The 17,868-nt window shown below is 44.1% G+C and overlaps 1 protein-coding gene across 6 annotated transcripts in view; it reads right to left on the bottom strand.

Annotated features, from left to right (window-relative positions):
• Positions 1-17,868, bottom strand: part of Farp1 (FERM, ARH/RhoGEF and pleckstrin domain protein 1) — a 264,905-nt gene that overhangs the window by 54,534 nt on the left and 192,503 nt on the right. For all 6 annotated transcript variants that reach the window (XR_003301739.2, XM_026399205.2, XM_026399222.2 and 3 more), the window contains 5 exons: positions 14,750-14,847; positions 11,369-11,483; positions 10,341-10,488; positions 7,896-7,991; positions 55-218 (listed from right to left, as the gene is read on the bottom strand). Coding sequence is in view for 5 of the 6 variants with exons in the window: in XM_026399205.2 (XP_026254990.2) it covers positions 55-218; positions 7,896-7,991; positions 10,341-10,488; positions 11,369-11,483; positions 14,750-14,847 (621 nt within the window). In the remaining variant the exon portion in view is untranslated. The remainder of the gene's footprint in view (positions 1-54; positions 219-7,895; positions 7,992-10,340; positions 10,489-11,368; positions 11,484-14,749; positions 14,848-17,868) is intronic.

Below are 17,868 nucleotides of genomic sequence, written 5' to 3' on the forward strand. Positions count from 1 at the left end.
ACGTCTCAGTCACACTCCCACGGCACACGAGCAGGTGTGAAGTGGCGCTATTACCTGAAGCGAAATGATGACCCTCGACTAAAGAGAACAGGCTTTGGCTTTGGTTTGGGCTCTTCAAAAAGTCTAAAAAAGGCGTGATGTTCCACACAGATTTTCCAAAAGGACTTGCAAAAATCCCGACTGGCCATTAGGAATTCCAAGGTGTCCTGGTATGAGCTCTGAAAGAACAAAATACAGCTTTGGTTTTCCCCATTGTTCACAGTCATTCTGTTGAAACACGAGAAAAGGAATAGAAACGAATTTGTCCAATAAGTTTTCAATTGTGCATTTTATTGCAGCAAGATCATTAATTCAAAGACTCATTCAAATATAGTTGTTCTAAGGACAAGAGGTAGTCATGTTTCTATCATCTTCTTCCCCACAGAATTCCTTTTAGGAACCAACATAAACCAGCGGCACTGACTGAGCAGAAATGGTGCCCTGCTTTGACAGAATCCATAAACAAACCACAATCACTTGGCTTACATTTTCTTCTTTAAAAAAAAAAATCCAAGTATTAAAATTCCTCCTTTGCCTCTTTAAAATGACTAAAACACCCGTCTTCCTCCTGCTTTCTTCCTCATGGTTCCTGTTAACATTGATTTTATCTCGAGTCATTTTCTACTAAGCAGCACACACAGAGGTTTCAGGATGGTGGAACAGGGCAGCCACTTTCCTGGCTGCTCTGTGGAGTAAAACCAAGAGAGCAGACAGGCAGCTTCTCAGGTGGGTGAAGAAAAAAGAGGTGGGGTACCTTACTGGAATTTAATACTGGACACTCAAAATAGATTGGGGACTTAGGACGTTGGATATAATAACATGAGGAAGAAATCTCCAGCGCCATAGTCACTACCATGGCTGGAGACACCAACCACAGAGGTCCCTCCACCAGCACAGAGGAGCGATGATAAGGGGATTAAAGGAACCAGGATTTTAAGGGGGACTGAAGTGTGGCTGGGTACAGAGAGTTTAGAGATCAAAGACGCTGCCCGACTAAACCACAAGGCAAATAGCCCGAAGAGGAAAGAAACTGGTGTAAAGGACAGAGGGAGGAACCGTTTTGCATCTACAGCACTGGGACCTGCAGCTGAGGGAGCCGAGTCCTGGGAAACCCGAGTCTGGCCTCAAATACAGGCCTGGCCAACCCACCGACATAGAGTGTACCGAAGTGACCAGGAGACATCAAACATGGAGAGAGGTTTATACAGGGGTCAGTGGTCACAGAAACCCACTGGTCTCTCCCCCTCCTCCTCTAATCCGGCTGCTTGCAGGACTGGCTGGGAGAGATGCGCCTGGATGGGAATTTGAAAGGGCAGGGGCAGGAGAGATTGAGTTTGGAGACTGAACCCAGGACCAGGAACCTTGGGGTCCGCAGGTGATGGAGTGGACTAGCATTGGTTCCTCCACCACCCGAGTGGCACTCAGGGGCGATCCTGGGAGCAGTCTTCCAGCGTGCACTGGCAATTGCTGGGCTTTGGAAGTGTGTGGATGTAGGACCTCCAGACCAACTGGCATCCAGTGAAGAGCCTGGAGTTAATCTAAACCTAACCCCCTCAGGGGTTCCACCTACAGGATCACCTCTTACCCAGCACACCCACTCGGAGGGTGGAGCAAGCATCGTACTCCAGACAACCCTACCTAACTGCGGAGAAGGGAGGCTGAGAATCTTTTGAACTCCAAAGGAAATGATTCTTTTCAGAGATTTTTTTTTTCTCATTTTTTTCTTTTCTCTGCTTAATTGTGGCCTTAATGGGTCATGGACATTTATACTATTCATATTTTTTTCTTCTCTCATCTTCATTTTTGAAACCATATTTTTCATGGATAAGTTTTCGAGGACTAGGAAGTTTAATCAGTATATTTCAGTATTGTTTTGTATACTCTTTTTTTGATTTTTAAAATTATTGCTATATATTTTTTCTCTCACTTGCCTGTTTCTCTTGAATCTCTTTCTTTTCTCCTGCTAAGACAATCTATTGTTCTCTCTTTCACGCTTCCTTTAATTTTACTTTTTTCCTCTTTTCTCCTCCCTCATAATTATCACATCCTACATCACTTCTGTTCTCTCCATGTCCACCATTTGAAATTGTAAAGTTACTGTTTTGCAAACTTACTGTTTTTATTGTAGGCAATAACTGATCATATCATTTCTGTTTGTTGTGACAACACTGTAGATGTCATGGCAGGGACAATTTGGTTTAACGCTGTATACTGTTTGCATTGGTAGTTGTTATTATTTGTCTTCCCTTAAAAGGTGAGGTACTGGAAATCTTCAGGGACTCTATAAGTCTCTAGGGTAGAAACTCTACTGCTTCACATCCATACTCTTCGATGGGGAGACACACAAACACGAAAAATCAAGGGAACAAATTGACCCAAACAAACTATATATATATATATATATATATATATATATATATATATATATATATAGCCAAAAAATATCAGAAGGAATAAAGAAGGACATTTCATACTGCTTAAGGGAATTATGTGTCAAGAAGAAACCACAATTGTAAATATTATTCCCCAAACAATGGAGCACCTATATATATCAAACAAACCCTTCTTAATTTCAAGAATCAAATAGACCACAACACAATAATACTTAATGACTTTAACACATTTCTCTCACCACTGGGTAGATCCTCCAAACAAAAACTAAATAAAGAAGCTATAGAACTAAAAACTATAATTAATAATTTAGACTTAACAGACATATATAGAATATTTCATTTATCAATAATTGAATATACTTCCTTATCAGCAGCACATGGATCCTTCTCTAAAATAGACCACGTCTTAGGCCACAGAGAAACTCTTAGCAAATACCAAAAAACAAAAAAGAGGTAATATTTTGCATTCTAGCAGACCATAATGAAATGAACTTAGACATCAATAATAAAATAAAAAACAGAAGCTACTGTAACACCTGAAGAATAAATAATATGCTACTGAATGACCAATGGATAGCAGAAGAAATCAGGGATGAAGTAAAAAAATTCTTAGAGGTAAATGAGAATAGGGATACAACATTTGAAAATCTCTGGGATACTATTTAGGCAGTGCTAAGAAGAAAGTTCATTGCATTGGGCTCATTCATTAAAAGAATAGAAAGCCAACAAATAAATAACCTAATATTACATCTTAAAGCCCTTAAAAAAGAACAAATCAACATCAAAAGCAGTAGAAGATAGGGAATAATTAAAATCAGAGCTGAAATCAATGAAATTGAAACAAAAGTAACAATCCCTCAAAATTGACAAAACAGAAAGTTGGTTCTTTGAAAAAATAAATAAAATTGATGAACCATTAGCTAAGCTAATAAAAAGAAAGAGAAAACTCAAATAACTAAAATTATCAATGAAAAAGAAAATACCACAAGGGACACTACTGGAATACAAATGATAATCAGAAACTATTTTGGGGCTGGGGATGTGGCTCAAGAGGTAGCGCGCTCGCCTGGCATGGGTGAGGCCTGGATTCGATCCTCAGCACCACATACAAAGATGTTGTGTCTGCTGAAAACTAAAATGTAAATAAAAATATTTAAAAAAGAAACTATTTTGAAAATTTATACTCTAATAAAATAGAAAAATTTTAAGATATCAACAAATTTCTAGACATATGACCTACCCACATGGAATCAGGAGGACACGGAAAATTTAAACAGATCGATTTCAAGCAAAGAAATTGAAGATGCCATCAAAAGCCTACCAAGAAAGAAAAGCCTGGGACCAGATGGATTCTCAGCCAAGTTCTACTAGACCTTCAAAGAAGAACTAACCCAATCTTCCTGAAATTATTCAATGAAATAGAAAAAGAGAGAACCCTTTTAAACTCACTGTATGAATCCATCAAGGAAAGAAAATTTCAGACCAATATATCCGATAACATAAATGTAAAAATTCGTAATAAAATATTGACAAATAGCATACAAAAACGCATTAAAAAGATAGTGCACCATGATCAACTGGGTTCATCCAGGGATGCAAGGATAGTTCAACATATAGAAATCAATAAACGTAATTCATCACATCAGTTGACTTAAAGACAAGAATCACATGATTATCTCAATAGAAGCAGAAGCAACATTTGATAAAATACAGCATTCATTCATGTTCAAAACACTGGAAAAACTAGGGATAGTAGGAACACACCTTAACACTGTAAAAGCTATAAATACACTAAACCCAAGGCCAACATCATTCTAAATGGAGAAAACTGAAAGCATTCCTTTTAAAAACTGGAACAAGATAGGGATGCCCTCTTTCACCACTTCTATTCAAAACAGTCCTGAAAACTCTAGCCAGAGCAATTAGAAGAAAGAAATTCAAGGGATATGAATAGGAAAAGAAGAACTCAAACTATCTCTATTATTCAACAACTTGATTCTATATTTAGAAGACTCAAAAATTCCACTAGAAAACATAGTATTAAGGCTAGGTATATAGCTCAGTTGGTAGAGTGCTTGCCTCACATGCACAAGGCCATGTGTTCAATCCCCAGCACCACACACATACACACACAAAAAAAAAAAAAAGAAAGAAAATGTCTAAAACTCATAAACAAATTCAGCAAAGTAGAAGGATATAAAATTAACACCCATAAATCAATTGCATTACTATATATCAGTGATCAATCAACTGAAAGAGAAATTAGGAAAACTATCTCATTCATAATAGCCTCTAACAAAAGAGGTAAAACAATAGATGAAAACAATAGAACTCTAAAGAAAAAAATTGAAGAAAATCTTAGAAGATGGAAAGATCCCCCATGTTCTTGGATAGGCAGAATTAGTATTGTCAAAATGGCCACACTACCAAAAGCACTACACAGATGTAATACAATTCCTGTTAAGGTTCCAATGATATTCTTTATAGAAATGGAAAAAGGCAGTCACGAAATTCATTTGGAAAAATAAGAGGCCCAGAAGAGCCAAAGCAATCCTCAGTGAGAAAAGTGAAGCAGGAGGCACCCCTATACCAGACCTTAAATTATACTACAGAACTACAGTAGCAAAAATGGCATGGTATGGGCACCAAAACATGACATGTAGGCCAATGGTACTGAAGAGAAGACACAGAGACAAACTCCCATAAATACAGCCATCTCACGCTAGACAAAGGCACCATAAACATACACTGGAGAAAATTTTAGCCTCTTCAACAAATGATGCTGGGAAAACCAGAAATCCATATGTAGCAAAATGAAATGAGAACGCTATCTCTCACTTTGCACAAAATTCAATTCAAAATGGATCAAAGACCTAGAAAATGAAAAGATCCCCCATGTTCTTGGATAGACAGAGTAAGTATTGTCAAAATAGCCAGAGATGCTGCTCCTATTAGAAGAAAACGTAGGCCCAACTCTCCACCATGTTGGCTTAGGAACCAAATTCCTCCATAAGACTCCTAAAGTGCAAGAGGTAAAATCGAGAATCAATAACTGGGACGGTGTCAAACTAAAAAGCCTCTTCAAAACAAAGGAACAATCAAGAATGTGAAGAAAGATCCTACAGCAGGGGAGAAAATCTTTGCCACCTGCACCTCAGATAGAGCATGAATCTCCAGGATATATAAAGAACTCAAAAAACTTAACACCAAAAAACCAAATAACCCAATCAATAAATGGGTAAAGGAACTCGACAGTTGATAGAAGAAATACAAATGGTTAAAAAAATCTATGAAAAAATGTTCGACATCTGTAGCACAGTTAGGGAAGTGCAAATTAAAACTACACTGAGAGGGCGGGGGCTGTGGTAGAGCGCTTGCCTTGAACGTGTGAGGCCCTAGGTTCAATCCTTACACATTTAAAAAAAAAAATAAACAAAAAGATTTTAAAAAGAATAAAGGTCCATTGACAACTTAAAAAAACAAAAAACAAAAAACCACACACTGAGATTCCATCTCACTCCAGTCAGAATGGCAATTACCAAGAATACAAGTAACAGTAAATGTTGGTGAGGATGTTGGGAAAAAGTTAAAATCATATATTGCTGGTGGGACCACAAATTGGCACAACCACTTTGGAAAACAGTATGGAGATTCCTCAGAAAACTTGGAATGGAACCACCATTTGTCCCAGTTATCCTACTCCTTAGCATATACCCAAAGGACTTAAAATCAGCAAACTATAGTGATAGGCCACATCAATGTTTATAGCAGCTCAATTTACAATAGTTAAGCTATGGAACCACCTAGGTGCCCTTCAACAGATGAATGGATAAAGAAAATGTGGTACATATATACAATGAAATATTACTCAGCCACAAAGAATGAGATTATGGCATTTGTCGGTAAACAGATGGAACTGGAGACCATCGTGCTAAGTGAAATAAGCGAATCCCAAAAAACCAAACACTGAATGTTCTCTCTGATACGTGGATGCTCACTCATAATGGGGGGCAGGGAGGGAAGAGTGGAAGTTCACCAGATTTCACAGGGGGAAATGGGGAAGTGTATAGGAAAGACAGTAAAATGAACTGGATGTAACTTTCCTATGTTCATATATGAATACACGACCAATGTAACTCCACAAGAGTGGGAAGCTATATTCCAGGTATGTATGATATGTCAAAATATATCCTACTGTCATGGGTAACTAAAAAGGACAACTCAAAAAGCAGACAACTCCAGCCTCCAGGCAACCCCAGGAAATAAACAGGAAATGAAACTATGTTTTTTTTTTAGAGTACAACAGTATTACTCTCAGCTGAAAAATTTGTGTTCTTTGATTCTAGAAAGAAAATGTGGTCATTTTCTATTCCACATTGAACACTACCAATTACAGCGGCCATGTTACATACACAAAATGGACCGCAGTCCTTCCCATTCCCAGCAGTTTCAGCTACTTTGGGGGATCTCGTGGCTTTAGGCAGACCCAGCTCACAGGCAACATGTGCTGTGGTTCTGAAGCCTTCTGGAACTCAAAGAGCATTTTCCCCCAGAGAACCATCCACAGTGGACGCTTGCTCACCAGTCAGGCCTCGCAAGCCTGCCCCGTCCATAAGCCACAAACCTAGTCCATAGGCCATAAGCCTAGACGGCCGTTGGCCATCTTGTTCCAGAGGAAGGACTCTTAAGCCCTGGGTGGGGACAGACAGGAGGGATGTCTCATCTTATCTGCTCCACGGTTGTTTCAGGCGGATGAAGAAGTGGCTGTCCTGCCCTTTCCCGACCCCGGCCTGGCGTGGCCTGTGGGAAGGAGGGGGCTCTGTAGGGGGCAGTGGGGAGTGGGGACCTCTTCTGGGGTATTATTGCAGGGCAATCCCTACACTATGGGATGCTCGCTGGGGTCTGGAAGCTGGGTAGGGGCTGACACACCGTGGAGCGTAGCGCTGGTTGTTAGCTAGGAGGCGGCTACCTGGATTGTACAGGGAAACGACCCTCTCCCCAGGGGCACATCTGTACCTCCCCGAACCTAGCTCTGCACACTGTGACGACAACATAGAATCACGGAGCACTCTGGAATGGCTATCTGTACAGCCACCAAGAGTTCCTTACAAGTTGGGTGTGGTGGTCCATGCCTCCCAGTACAAAATAAATAAATAAACAAACAAACAAACAAATAAATATTTTAAAAATATGTATGTATAAATACATATATATTTTTAAAAACACATTTATATAAATATAAATGAATAAACGTGTGTGGGTGTGCATACATACATACATATACATATATATATATATATATACACACAGACACACACACACACACCTATATATTTAAATTTCTTTACCAAAGCACCTGGGCAGCAGCTGGCCAAAGCTTCAGGGTGGGCCGGCCGAGTGCAGACTCAACCCCTGGCTCCAGCCACGGCTCCGCTGGCCCCCTCTCACCTCTGAGCCACTTACATTCGCATCTGGACGCAGCTTGACCAGAAAGCGCTTCCTCTTGAAGCTCAGCTTCCGCACCTTGGCCCAGTTGAAGGCATTGATCTTGGTGAAACCCTAAGAAGAAAGAGCAGCGCGTGAGCCAGGACATGCGTGACGAGCCACGCGGGGCCGAAGGCAGGGCTGACATCAGACTGCCCAGGAAAGATGCCTCTCGCTGTGGATTCGCGGCGTGTGTGGCTTTCGGATGATACGCATCCAGGATCATTATTTCCTACTGATTATAGGAGCTCTCCAACTAGGTCTGCCTCCAGGGAGAGAAGGAGCTGGTCAAGGTAATGATAAAAAGATAAATAAAAATGAAACCATGACAACCCCCACAATAACTAGCAGCTGTCACTGTGGAGTGCCAGGTCTGTCCTAGGGCTGTGCTCACCTTATCTTATCTTTTCATACGAAACCCAGCAAGATGGACTTATCTTTGTTTTATAGACATGGAAACTGCAAGTGAATATATTCTAATTTGCCTAAAACCACTTGGTAGCTACGGTCCAGGTTCCTGCTCACCAATCTTCCTCCCCTGGGGGAGGAGGAGGCCTGAGGGTGTCTTCCAGGCGGCATGTGCTCTCTGGGGGAGACTCACAACCCAGGTAGCTCTGGTCAGGGGAGATATGATAGACAAGGGGGAACTAGCAGATACAAACATCCCCCCAACCCTGACTCCACCGACATTAGGGTTCCTCTTGAGCTCCCATCCACATCCGTCCCATCTACTCCAAGTGGTAGGAAGGAAGCATTCAGGTACTGGCAAGATTAATCCTGAGGCACAGCCTTTGTCCATAATTAAATTATCCAGCAATTCTCAATATCTAGATTGTATCAAACACTATCGAAGCAAAGTAATTCAATTGTGGAATTCTTCTTTCCCTTCTTATGATTTTGAGACATGTTTAAGGACGGTGATTTTGTAATTTAATGGTAGTAATGAAACCACATTTCTTAATCGATGCTCAGGGATCATTTTAGGCAGGTCAGAAACTGTTAGGAACCACTACCTCTGCAAATGCCACCTTGCCCTCAGAACCTGTCGCTCCCTATCACTAGATGGGAAACCCCGCTTTTCCTGGGATGTGATTCCAGGGTGTAAAAATTAGCACCTGTCATAAACTTCTGATGCATTAGCAGAGAACTGCTGTAACTTTAATAAATTACCAAGGGAAACGTAAGTAAAAACCAGCTGAGCTATAGGTCATGAAAGGCTTTAGGTCAAGCACACAGTTGCAACTTCAAAACTGGGTGAAATGTGAGCCCATTCACAAGAAAGGCAGAGGCTTTCTGCATACACATTTAAAACTAAACACAGATTACCTGCTGGTGTTTCAAACCAATGTACTACGGAAACTCTGGAGGGTTGTTGTGTGTTTGCTGTGCCCTGGCTTCGTCCCCAGGGCAGCACTGATATGGGAGGTCCTTATGTCATTGAGGGCATGGCCTTGGGAAGGATAAATGTAGTTCTTCAGAGACCTTGTGGCTTTGGCTTCCTGTCTGGCGATGTGATCTCTGCCTCTCACATGCGATCCTGCCCCTGTGATGTTGTCCACCATGAGGTGATATGGCCAAGGGGGCCCATTCCCAGGACCAATGCAATGCTCTTTGGATTCTTAACCTCCCAAATGAAAAGCTAAATAAATCTCTTTATGTTATCCAGCCTCAAGCATTTCATGTAACAGAGAAGGCACTCATGCAGGGGTGGTGTTGAACCTATATACAGAAGGAATCTACCAAACTGCTCACTTTAAATATGTGCAGGTGAGTCAATAACACTTTAATGAAGCTATTAAGAGAAAAGCACAGATCAATACAATGGTCCAATAGCTGGATGATTAAGAGCACACATTTTAGAGAGCAGAGAATCGTTATACCTTTAGATAAAATACAGGTAAGATTTCAAGTACAGTGGTTTTTCTTTTCCCCCTGCAAAATGACTACAGTGCCAGGATGTGGTTTTTATGAACTTATAAGACTACTCCATCTCAAAAGTACACATTACACATTGTAAGTTAGGTATATTTGAAGTCCTAATTAAGCTTCCTAAACCCAAAGTGGGTTAAAAAAAAAAGTCACTATAACAAATGTCCTTTCCTCATGGGAAAAAGTGCTTATTCTGGGGTCTAAATTGTGATTCCAGTGTACTATGTTCTAAGTACAGGTCTCTAGACAGGTTTCTGCAATCCTACAAGATCAATAAACCTAAAGAAGCCTACAATATGGATTTCTCAGCCAGCACAAGGGAGAATGAAAAAGAATCTAGAAATCAGGTCCCTGGAGAGCAGAAACATGAGATGAGGTTACCTTTTCAGTTCTCTAGAAAACAGCGGTCAGAGGCCACCCACATGTACCAGGGGGGCGGGCCCGTGCTCCTCCCCCTCTCTGGAAGGGAGACAGCTGTGTTCTCAACCCTCTCACCTGAAACACTAGGATTCCCGTGTTGGCCACGGCCAAGTTGATCTTAGTGCCTTCCCTGTCCTTGGCCGGGTGCAACCGGATCCCGTACATCTCCAGTCGACGGGCCACCTCCAGGAGCTGGAAATCGGACTCTGCTGGTGTTTGTCCACTGACAAAAGAAAAAGGACAGAGGAAGGTCAGGAGGTCTCCACTCCCTGGGCATATTCACTTGAGATTAAGCAGCTTCTCGGGGGAAATAAAAGGTGCTTCGTGGCAGAAAGTGGGGCTGTGCGATCAGGTGACACCCAGTCTCCCATTGGCAGAACCCAAGCCTCACAGCCAGGACAGAAGCTCTATTGCCTGGGGAACAAAGCTCCAAAAGTCTGTCTCGCACTCGGACAGCTTTTTGGAGACTCAAAGAGTTTCCTCCAAGGTCGCATAAAAGATCATGGTGTTAAACAAGCTTTTAGTCGCTTGCAAATAATCTCAACTCACAGGCATGGTTCAAGGCAACACGGTCTCCTACTGTCACCGGGCTCAAATGCCTATTTTGGTGCAATAAGAAAAAGCCCAGGGAACGACTAATCCAAGGAAAAAGCAACAAAGAAACAAGCAAAAAATGGAGACATTACAAGGGTCTCGATTTTTATATATTCTTACATTGTGCTACTTCCCCACCTCCCCTCCCAATTTCCTGTCATGATGAAAACCAGCTGATCCTGGGGTCTAACACTCTCCCTTTTATTTCAATGCCTGGGATGTCCTAAAATGCCACAGACTTACTCAGGTCTCACAGGAAAGCCAGCCAGGGCCTCGAGCCCCTGTCTTAATTAAGGGGTGACCTGCATGGCACTCGGCCTCTGCGATCTTTTCCCCAGGATTTGTGTGTTTCGTCAAAACTGTGTGTTTGTGCACACACCCATGCCATGAGAGACACGCTGCCACTGTCATCGGTTGCCTTGACAATGGTGGCCCTGACTTCTCTGCAATTCCTTCTTTCTGGGAGGCAGGGAGCTCCAAGGACAGAGGAAGCCATGCACAGGACTCACATGTGGTTGTGGTGAAATTCCACGATTTTGTCTTCTAGCGCATCTTGCTGAGGTATGTACTTGTTTTTTGCTAAGTGCTCTCTGTCCAATGCTTCATCAAAATCCCCAATCTCAGCTAAAAAGAAACAGGAAGAAAGAAAAAAAAAAGAGAGAGACCATGTAGGATGAGCACTTCACAGTCTGCTGAGTCGCCCAGCTGGCAAGCCAGAGCTAACAGACAATACCAGGGAGCAGTTGTGGCAGCCTAAGAAGACAGCCACACTCCTTCTCACCACTGACAGGTGGAAAGAGGACTTAGAATCACCCATCCTTATACCCACATGTGTACCTGGTATCTTTTTGTATTATTTTAGTATACTTTTTTTTAATTGACACAAAAATTGTACATATTGACGGGGTACAGTGTGGGCCTTTTGGTGCAAAGATCAGATCAAGGTGACTGGCATATTTATCTTGTCAACATACATCATTTCTTTGTGTTGGGAACATTCAAAATCCTCCCTGTACCATCTTTTTTTGAAATATTCAATGAATTGTTGGGAAGCACAGGTATCCCAGTGTTCTATAGAACACGGGAAGTAATTTCTCCTTTCTTCTCCCCGCCAACCACCGGGGGTCACTTCCCTTCTTGGCAATCAATTCTGTTATGCGGAAGAGCGTGTATGATTCTAAACAGGCCCTGGAGTTTCAGGACTTGGCAAAATCAACTTTTGAAACTCAAAATAAAACAATTATTAGTGCAAAACTCAAATCCTTTATCCCGGGGAGTAAGGAGAACTATAAATGGGGTGTAAGAGTAGAAATCTAATGTTTCCTCAAAAAAAATTTCTTTTTAGAGTTTATTACACTTCTTGTATTCCTGTTGTCAGAGATAATGGGTCAGATTGCAAAGCCTTACAGATTTTTCATCCATAACAAATACAATTCATTGTCTCATACAACTTCAACTTAGTCCTCAAAATTGATGGAATGGAGGCTGGGGCTGGGGCTCAGCGGCAGAGCACTCGCCTAGCACATGAGAGGCCCTGGGTTTGATCTTCAGCACCACATAATAAATAAATAAAATAAAAAAGTATTGTGCCCAACCACAACTAAAAAAAAAAATATTTTAAAAAAATTGTCAGAATGGGCAAATTTACAACATGGAACTTCAAGTAACAGGCGCGCCTGTAGCAGCGCTAGCTGTAAGGCCCCTGGGACAGCATGCCCTTCTCTCAGTTTCCTGTTCTCTAGGCAAGAAGCTGAATAACGAGTAGCCTCAGGACCAGAGCCCAGCTATCTTGAGGAAATGCCAGTGAGTGGTTGCTACGGAACCCACGTCTCGCCTGGCTCCACGAAGCAGCCTGTCACCCTTCGGGCAGTGTACCTGCAGTCATCAAGCAGGGTCTGGCCTGCGTGCTGCCGCGAATCACACCCACCGGGACACTTCTCTGCACAGAACGATGCCCGCTCACCTGGCAACGTCTGGTCACTGATGAGGCCACCCTCCCACTGGTTTCCTGCTACCATGACCAGTAACAGTGTCCTGACTGCCCTCTGGACTTGATTTGCCCTCCCTAATCAGAGCAGAAATGCTGCCCTTCGTCACAGAAACCAGTGCAGCCATGCGAGCTGACCCGGCATGCTGCCACTGTCATCAGCTGCCTTGACAAGGTGGCCCTGATTTTCCTGCAATTCCTTCTATCTGGGCTGTAAGAAAGTCCAGTTGACACTTGCTATTCAAGGTGGTCACAATTTAAAAGTCTCCACAAACACCGAATTTGTGGCTGCTGAAATGTTGTCCTTAAGTGAAATACAGGATTGGGTTCTTTGAGAAAACGTTTTCATTAAGTGAGACCCTGTTTTACGCCTTTCTGTTGAAGCACATCTTGTTCCATTGCTGATTCGTTCACACTGAACTCACAGCCAATAGCAGACCTCATGCTTGAGTGAAGTTCATCTAACACATGTGCTTTCTCCATAAGGCACATCACACTACGGGAAGGGACCCTAGACGGCACTTTGGACTGTGCTTGGGGCCCAAGTGAACAATGAAATCACTGACAGTAGCACAAAAACTTGAAAAGCGTGGCACTAAATAGACCGCAGAAGGGACACTTGTTGTCAGCACCGAGAGCTGAGATGTGAAGGCAGAGCTCAGCCCTGCTGAGCCAGCGGGGAATGTATGCATCAGGTAGTGGTTCTCAGTCCCAGGTATTTCTGCAAATAACCAAGGAAGTGCACACGTCGTGGGTCGGGGTCGATTTTAGTGAGTAGGTAGGCAGACTTGCAAATCACAGAATCTGAGGGCAACAAGGTCCGACCAGATATGCGGACATCACCTCAATTCTTAGCTCCTTACGGGCTGTAAGTCTGCCCTTATGGTTTAGATGTGGAATGTCCCCCAGAGGGTCACATGTTGATGGCTTGGTCCCCAATGCCAATGTTCAGAGGTGGGGCTTGTGGAAATTGGATGGGGAGGGGTCCATCATGGATTAAACCATTGGGATATTTGCAGCCGAAAGGAAACTGCAGGAGGTTGGACCTGGCTGAAGGGAGTGGGTTCTTGGGGGCACACTCTGGGGGACTATCTCTGTCCCTGCACTGGCTCTGCTTTCCAGCTGCCATGAGGTGACAACTCTGCTGTCATGTGCTCCCTGCCATGATATTCGGCCTCAATACAGCCCACGAAGCTGGGGGTCAAACAGCTATGGATTGAAAGCTCTGGAACTGTGAGCCATAATACATCTCTCCTCCTCTAATTGATTTTCTCAGGAATCCGGTCACAGCAATGCAAAACTACACAGCGGGGCTTCCTCGGTGACCGCATGGCTCACTCTTTTGCACGGGTCGGTATGAAGGAGGTTCGAGCCCCAGCTTTTCCTCTTGCACCAGGGTCGACACACCCAAGCTATCTTTCCTTCTGGTCATTGCCTTTTGATGTCCTCTAAAATGCAATGGCAGTCAATGACCGTGACATTCACTTGCTCCCCAAGTGTCCTCTGTGAAATAACTTGAGAGAGAAGCGAATTCCACAGCAGTTTTATATCTTAAGGTCAAAGAGCCATATTCCATGAAGGATATTAAACTCAGGGACAGGTCAGTACGAGTTTGGCGTCTTTGGCCACCATTATCCATCTTTTCCTTTGAGACAACTGACACATCAATCACGTAAGCATCCTGGGAAACGTGGACGAACACCAGGACACACACGTCCTGGCTAATGAACACTAAATGGTGCTGGGAGGGCCGTTTCTCTTCCAGGCATTCAAGCCAAGAGCAAAAAGGACCCAAAGACGTCCTCACTGCTGTTTGTGTCGGCGTGTGGATGTGACGTCCCCCGTCAATCAGATTTCTGTGTGGTCTCCAGCGTGACTTCCAAAGGAAGCCAACAGGACTTACATTGTACGATGTGTGAGATCAAGAGGGCGGCGCTGGTGTCATTGCACGTCAGCCTGCCTTGGGCCAGGTCCTGCTTCACCTGCAGAGCAAACAGGTACCTGCAAAGGTCAACAGAGGTGCGTGTCACACAAAGGGAGAAGGAGGGACAGAATCAAAGGCACACCCACTCCTGGCCACCTGTGCACACTGTGGGACACTCAGGAAAGGCATGAACTCCTGCAGGGCCAGAGGGCTCGCGGCCACTCACGGGGTGATCCAGTCCCCGCCTCCGTACAAAGACAAAGGACCAGGAGACACGCTGCAATCGCTACACGTGACAAGCAGGGCTTCATTTTATATGGAGAGAATGCGAATCCATAACCTCCTACCCCACCTACGAGAGCACGTGTATGAAACATTTACAGTTTTTTTTATAGGATCAGTCAACATACTCCAGAGTGGCTTATGGCTCAGACAACAACAGCAGTTCACTGCCAGTGAATCAGAAAGACAGGTGTCTCTTCCAAGGTGGGGTCTTTATTTGCTTCTTCCATAAGCATCTGTAAAATCCAACTTAAGTTATTGTAAGATTCTTTTCTTTAGGTTCTTGGTAAAGCAAGGCATTATTTTTGGTATAAAAGAGGTATTTGGACATTAGAGAAACGAAGTGAAAACTGCCTAGTTTAAATGACTTGAAAATACCAACTCCGACGTTTTTTGAAGGGTACTGACCACGGGGCCATCTCGCCACTGCCTGCAACAGCGTCTCCTCCATAGCAACCCTTAGCAACCAGATTCCGTCCTTCACACAATTACCAGGACACGGAGGTAGGTCCCTGGAGAAATTAAAGATTCGAGGTCCTGGGGAGCAAAGAGCCTGGACTGGGCAGTTACTCTGGGAAGCAAGGCAGTGAGTGATTACATCTAAAGAGTAAAAGAAGTCTCCTCAATCTCCTCCTATGGCCAAAGTTGTGATGACTTGAACAGCAAGAAGACGATTAAAGTGCACTAAAGTGTTCACTGAATTAATGAAGGTTCACGGGTCTATGATGACAGTCAGCGGGGTGGAGGGAGGGGAGAGGGAGGGGGAGGGGGAGGGGAGAGAGAAAGCAGAAGTGGAATACGTCATTACTTGAAGACACCATTAAAGCAGCTCCTTATTCAAAAACTGGGCAAGGCCAAGAACTTCAAACGTCGCCTGCCTCTCCAGTGGGGTGTCCCTGTGGCTGAGGCACAGATTCACTCTAAGATGCCAACCTATAACATGGCAGGAATGAGACCTCATTCCACACCCCCGGGGAGATGACCGACCGTGGCAAGGACCACCGTCAACTGGTGTAAGTATGGCTCAGGAAACTGGACTTTCACGAAGGAACACAAGTTCATTTCACAGTGGAAGGTTCAGGATGTCGCCACCGAAGTCACTGAATGATCTTAGATCATGGATGGGACAGAAAGTATAAAACACCCCCATGACAGGGTCTAGCCAAAGAAGGGTCACGGCATCCAGCGAGCCTTGAAAACCAATTTCTAGTTTTCTGGAATATTCAAGAGTTTGAAGGATAAAGCTAAGGAACACCCGAAGGAAGCAACGTGGCCAGCTCAGGACAGAAGATAATTTGCAGTACAACAGGACAGACCGTGAAGGGAAAGACTGAGGGACCAGTCTAGATTAAAAGAGGCCCACAGGAAATGGCAAGCAGCTGTGTGGTCAGACAGTGAATCTGACTTCAGAAACAACAGACATAAATGACAGTTGGGGAGAAGTAGGGAGGTTTGAGCATGAGGTCATCACTGAGATTTAAAGTACACTATATATGCAGAGAAAAAAAATTAGAAAGGTTGTCATTCTAGTATGATGGGCCACAGAAAAGCAGTATTTTTGCTTTCTTAGTCCTGTTAAAGTACACATTCTAACGTTCCACGATGTACAGTGAAGACTTTTATAATAACAACAGGTTATTTTAAATTCTAAACAAAAGCCTTTAACAATAGTAACCAGAGGTTTCCATAAAGAGTTATATGAGATGATACGTGGAAATCGGACAGAACAAAGACTTTCATTAAATGTAGCAACTTTTTTTCAATAAAAGAATAATTAATCCGCTTTAAAGGAAGTTCCATCACTAAGAACTAAAGAAAGCCATAGGGACAATTGTGTAAACAGCAAACAAGAACACGAAGAACAGAAATCCCCTCAGCCCCACCAGGTGAAGACAGCTGACCTTCACCCCAGCTCCCCCGTGTGCTCCTGCCCCCCACGCCATCTCCCCGTCTCTGGAGAGTCAAAGGGAGGAGAAGACGAGGTGGAGCACCGCGTCAGCAGCACAGGGTCTGTACGGGAGGTGGCTGAAGGGTCCTCCTGGACCGGGCAGTGGCCACTGTCCTTTGAGCCCCTCGCTTCCCTGTGCTGAGGATTGGATTCTAGCGCACGAGGCTGACTTTTCAAGGAGGGGGCTGGGGTTTTACAAGCACCACCTGTGGACCCTTTGGGACCCAGTTCAAACCCGGGGTCCAGTGCTCACGGACAGATTCATGCTCAGAGTCCAACAGGCTTCGGGGGCCCTGGGGCTCTCTCAGGGGCTGCGGGGTGGCGCTGGGCGCCGACAGCACACACGTTTATTTAGGCTGACTCTTCCTGTTCTGCGCCCTGTAACCGGAGAAACACTTTCCTGGGACGGACTCTGTCACCCTTCTTAGGACACAGGCTGTAAATGGAGCGTCCAGCTGTGACGCTGGCTTCAGGGACCCCCTGGTGCTACGCATGGAGGGGATTCCCATCCGACCCATAAGAGCCAGAGGGAACTTCTACTCCAGGTAGAACCAACGCTCGCTTCCTGAGGGGAAGGACCCATGGGGAGGGCTTCTACTTGACGGAGAAGGGAAGTCACATGTCACACCCTCGGAGCCTTATTTGCCACGTGACTATTTTAACTTATTGCATTTGAAGGTCTTACTCGTGTTTCATTAAATGAATGTAATTGACATGGCCCTGCCAGCCCGAGGGAATGCCACGAAGGCTGGCGGTGTCCCTCCACCGAGACAAGAACAGCCAGGCAGAGAGGCGCTCTGGGAGACGGCGCCCGGGGAAGCGAGGCGCAAGTGCGGCTCCACAGTTGGCCCCAGGAAAGTGGCCCTGG

This window comes from Urocitellus parryii, chromosome 2 (genome assembly GCF_045843805.1).
Source record: "Urocitellus parryii isolate mUroPar1 chromosome 2, mUroPar1.hap1, whole genome shotgun sequence".
NCBI classification, from domain to species: Eukaryota; Metazoa; Chordata; class Mammalia; order Rodentia; family Sciuridae; genus Urocitellus; species Urocitellus parryii.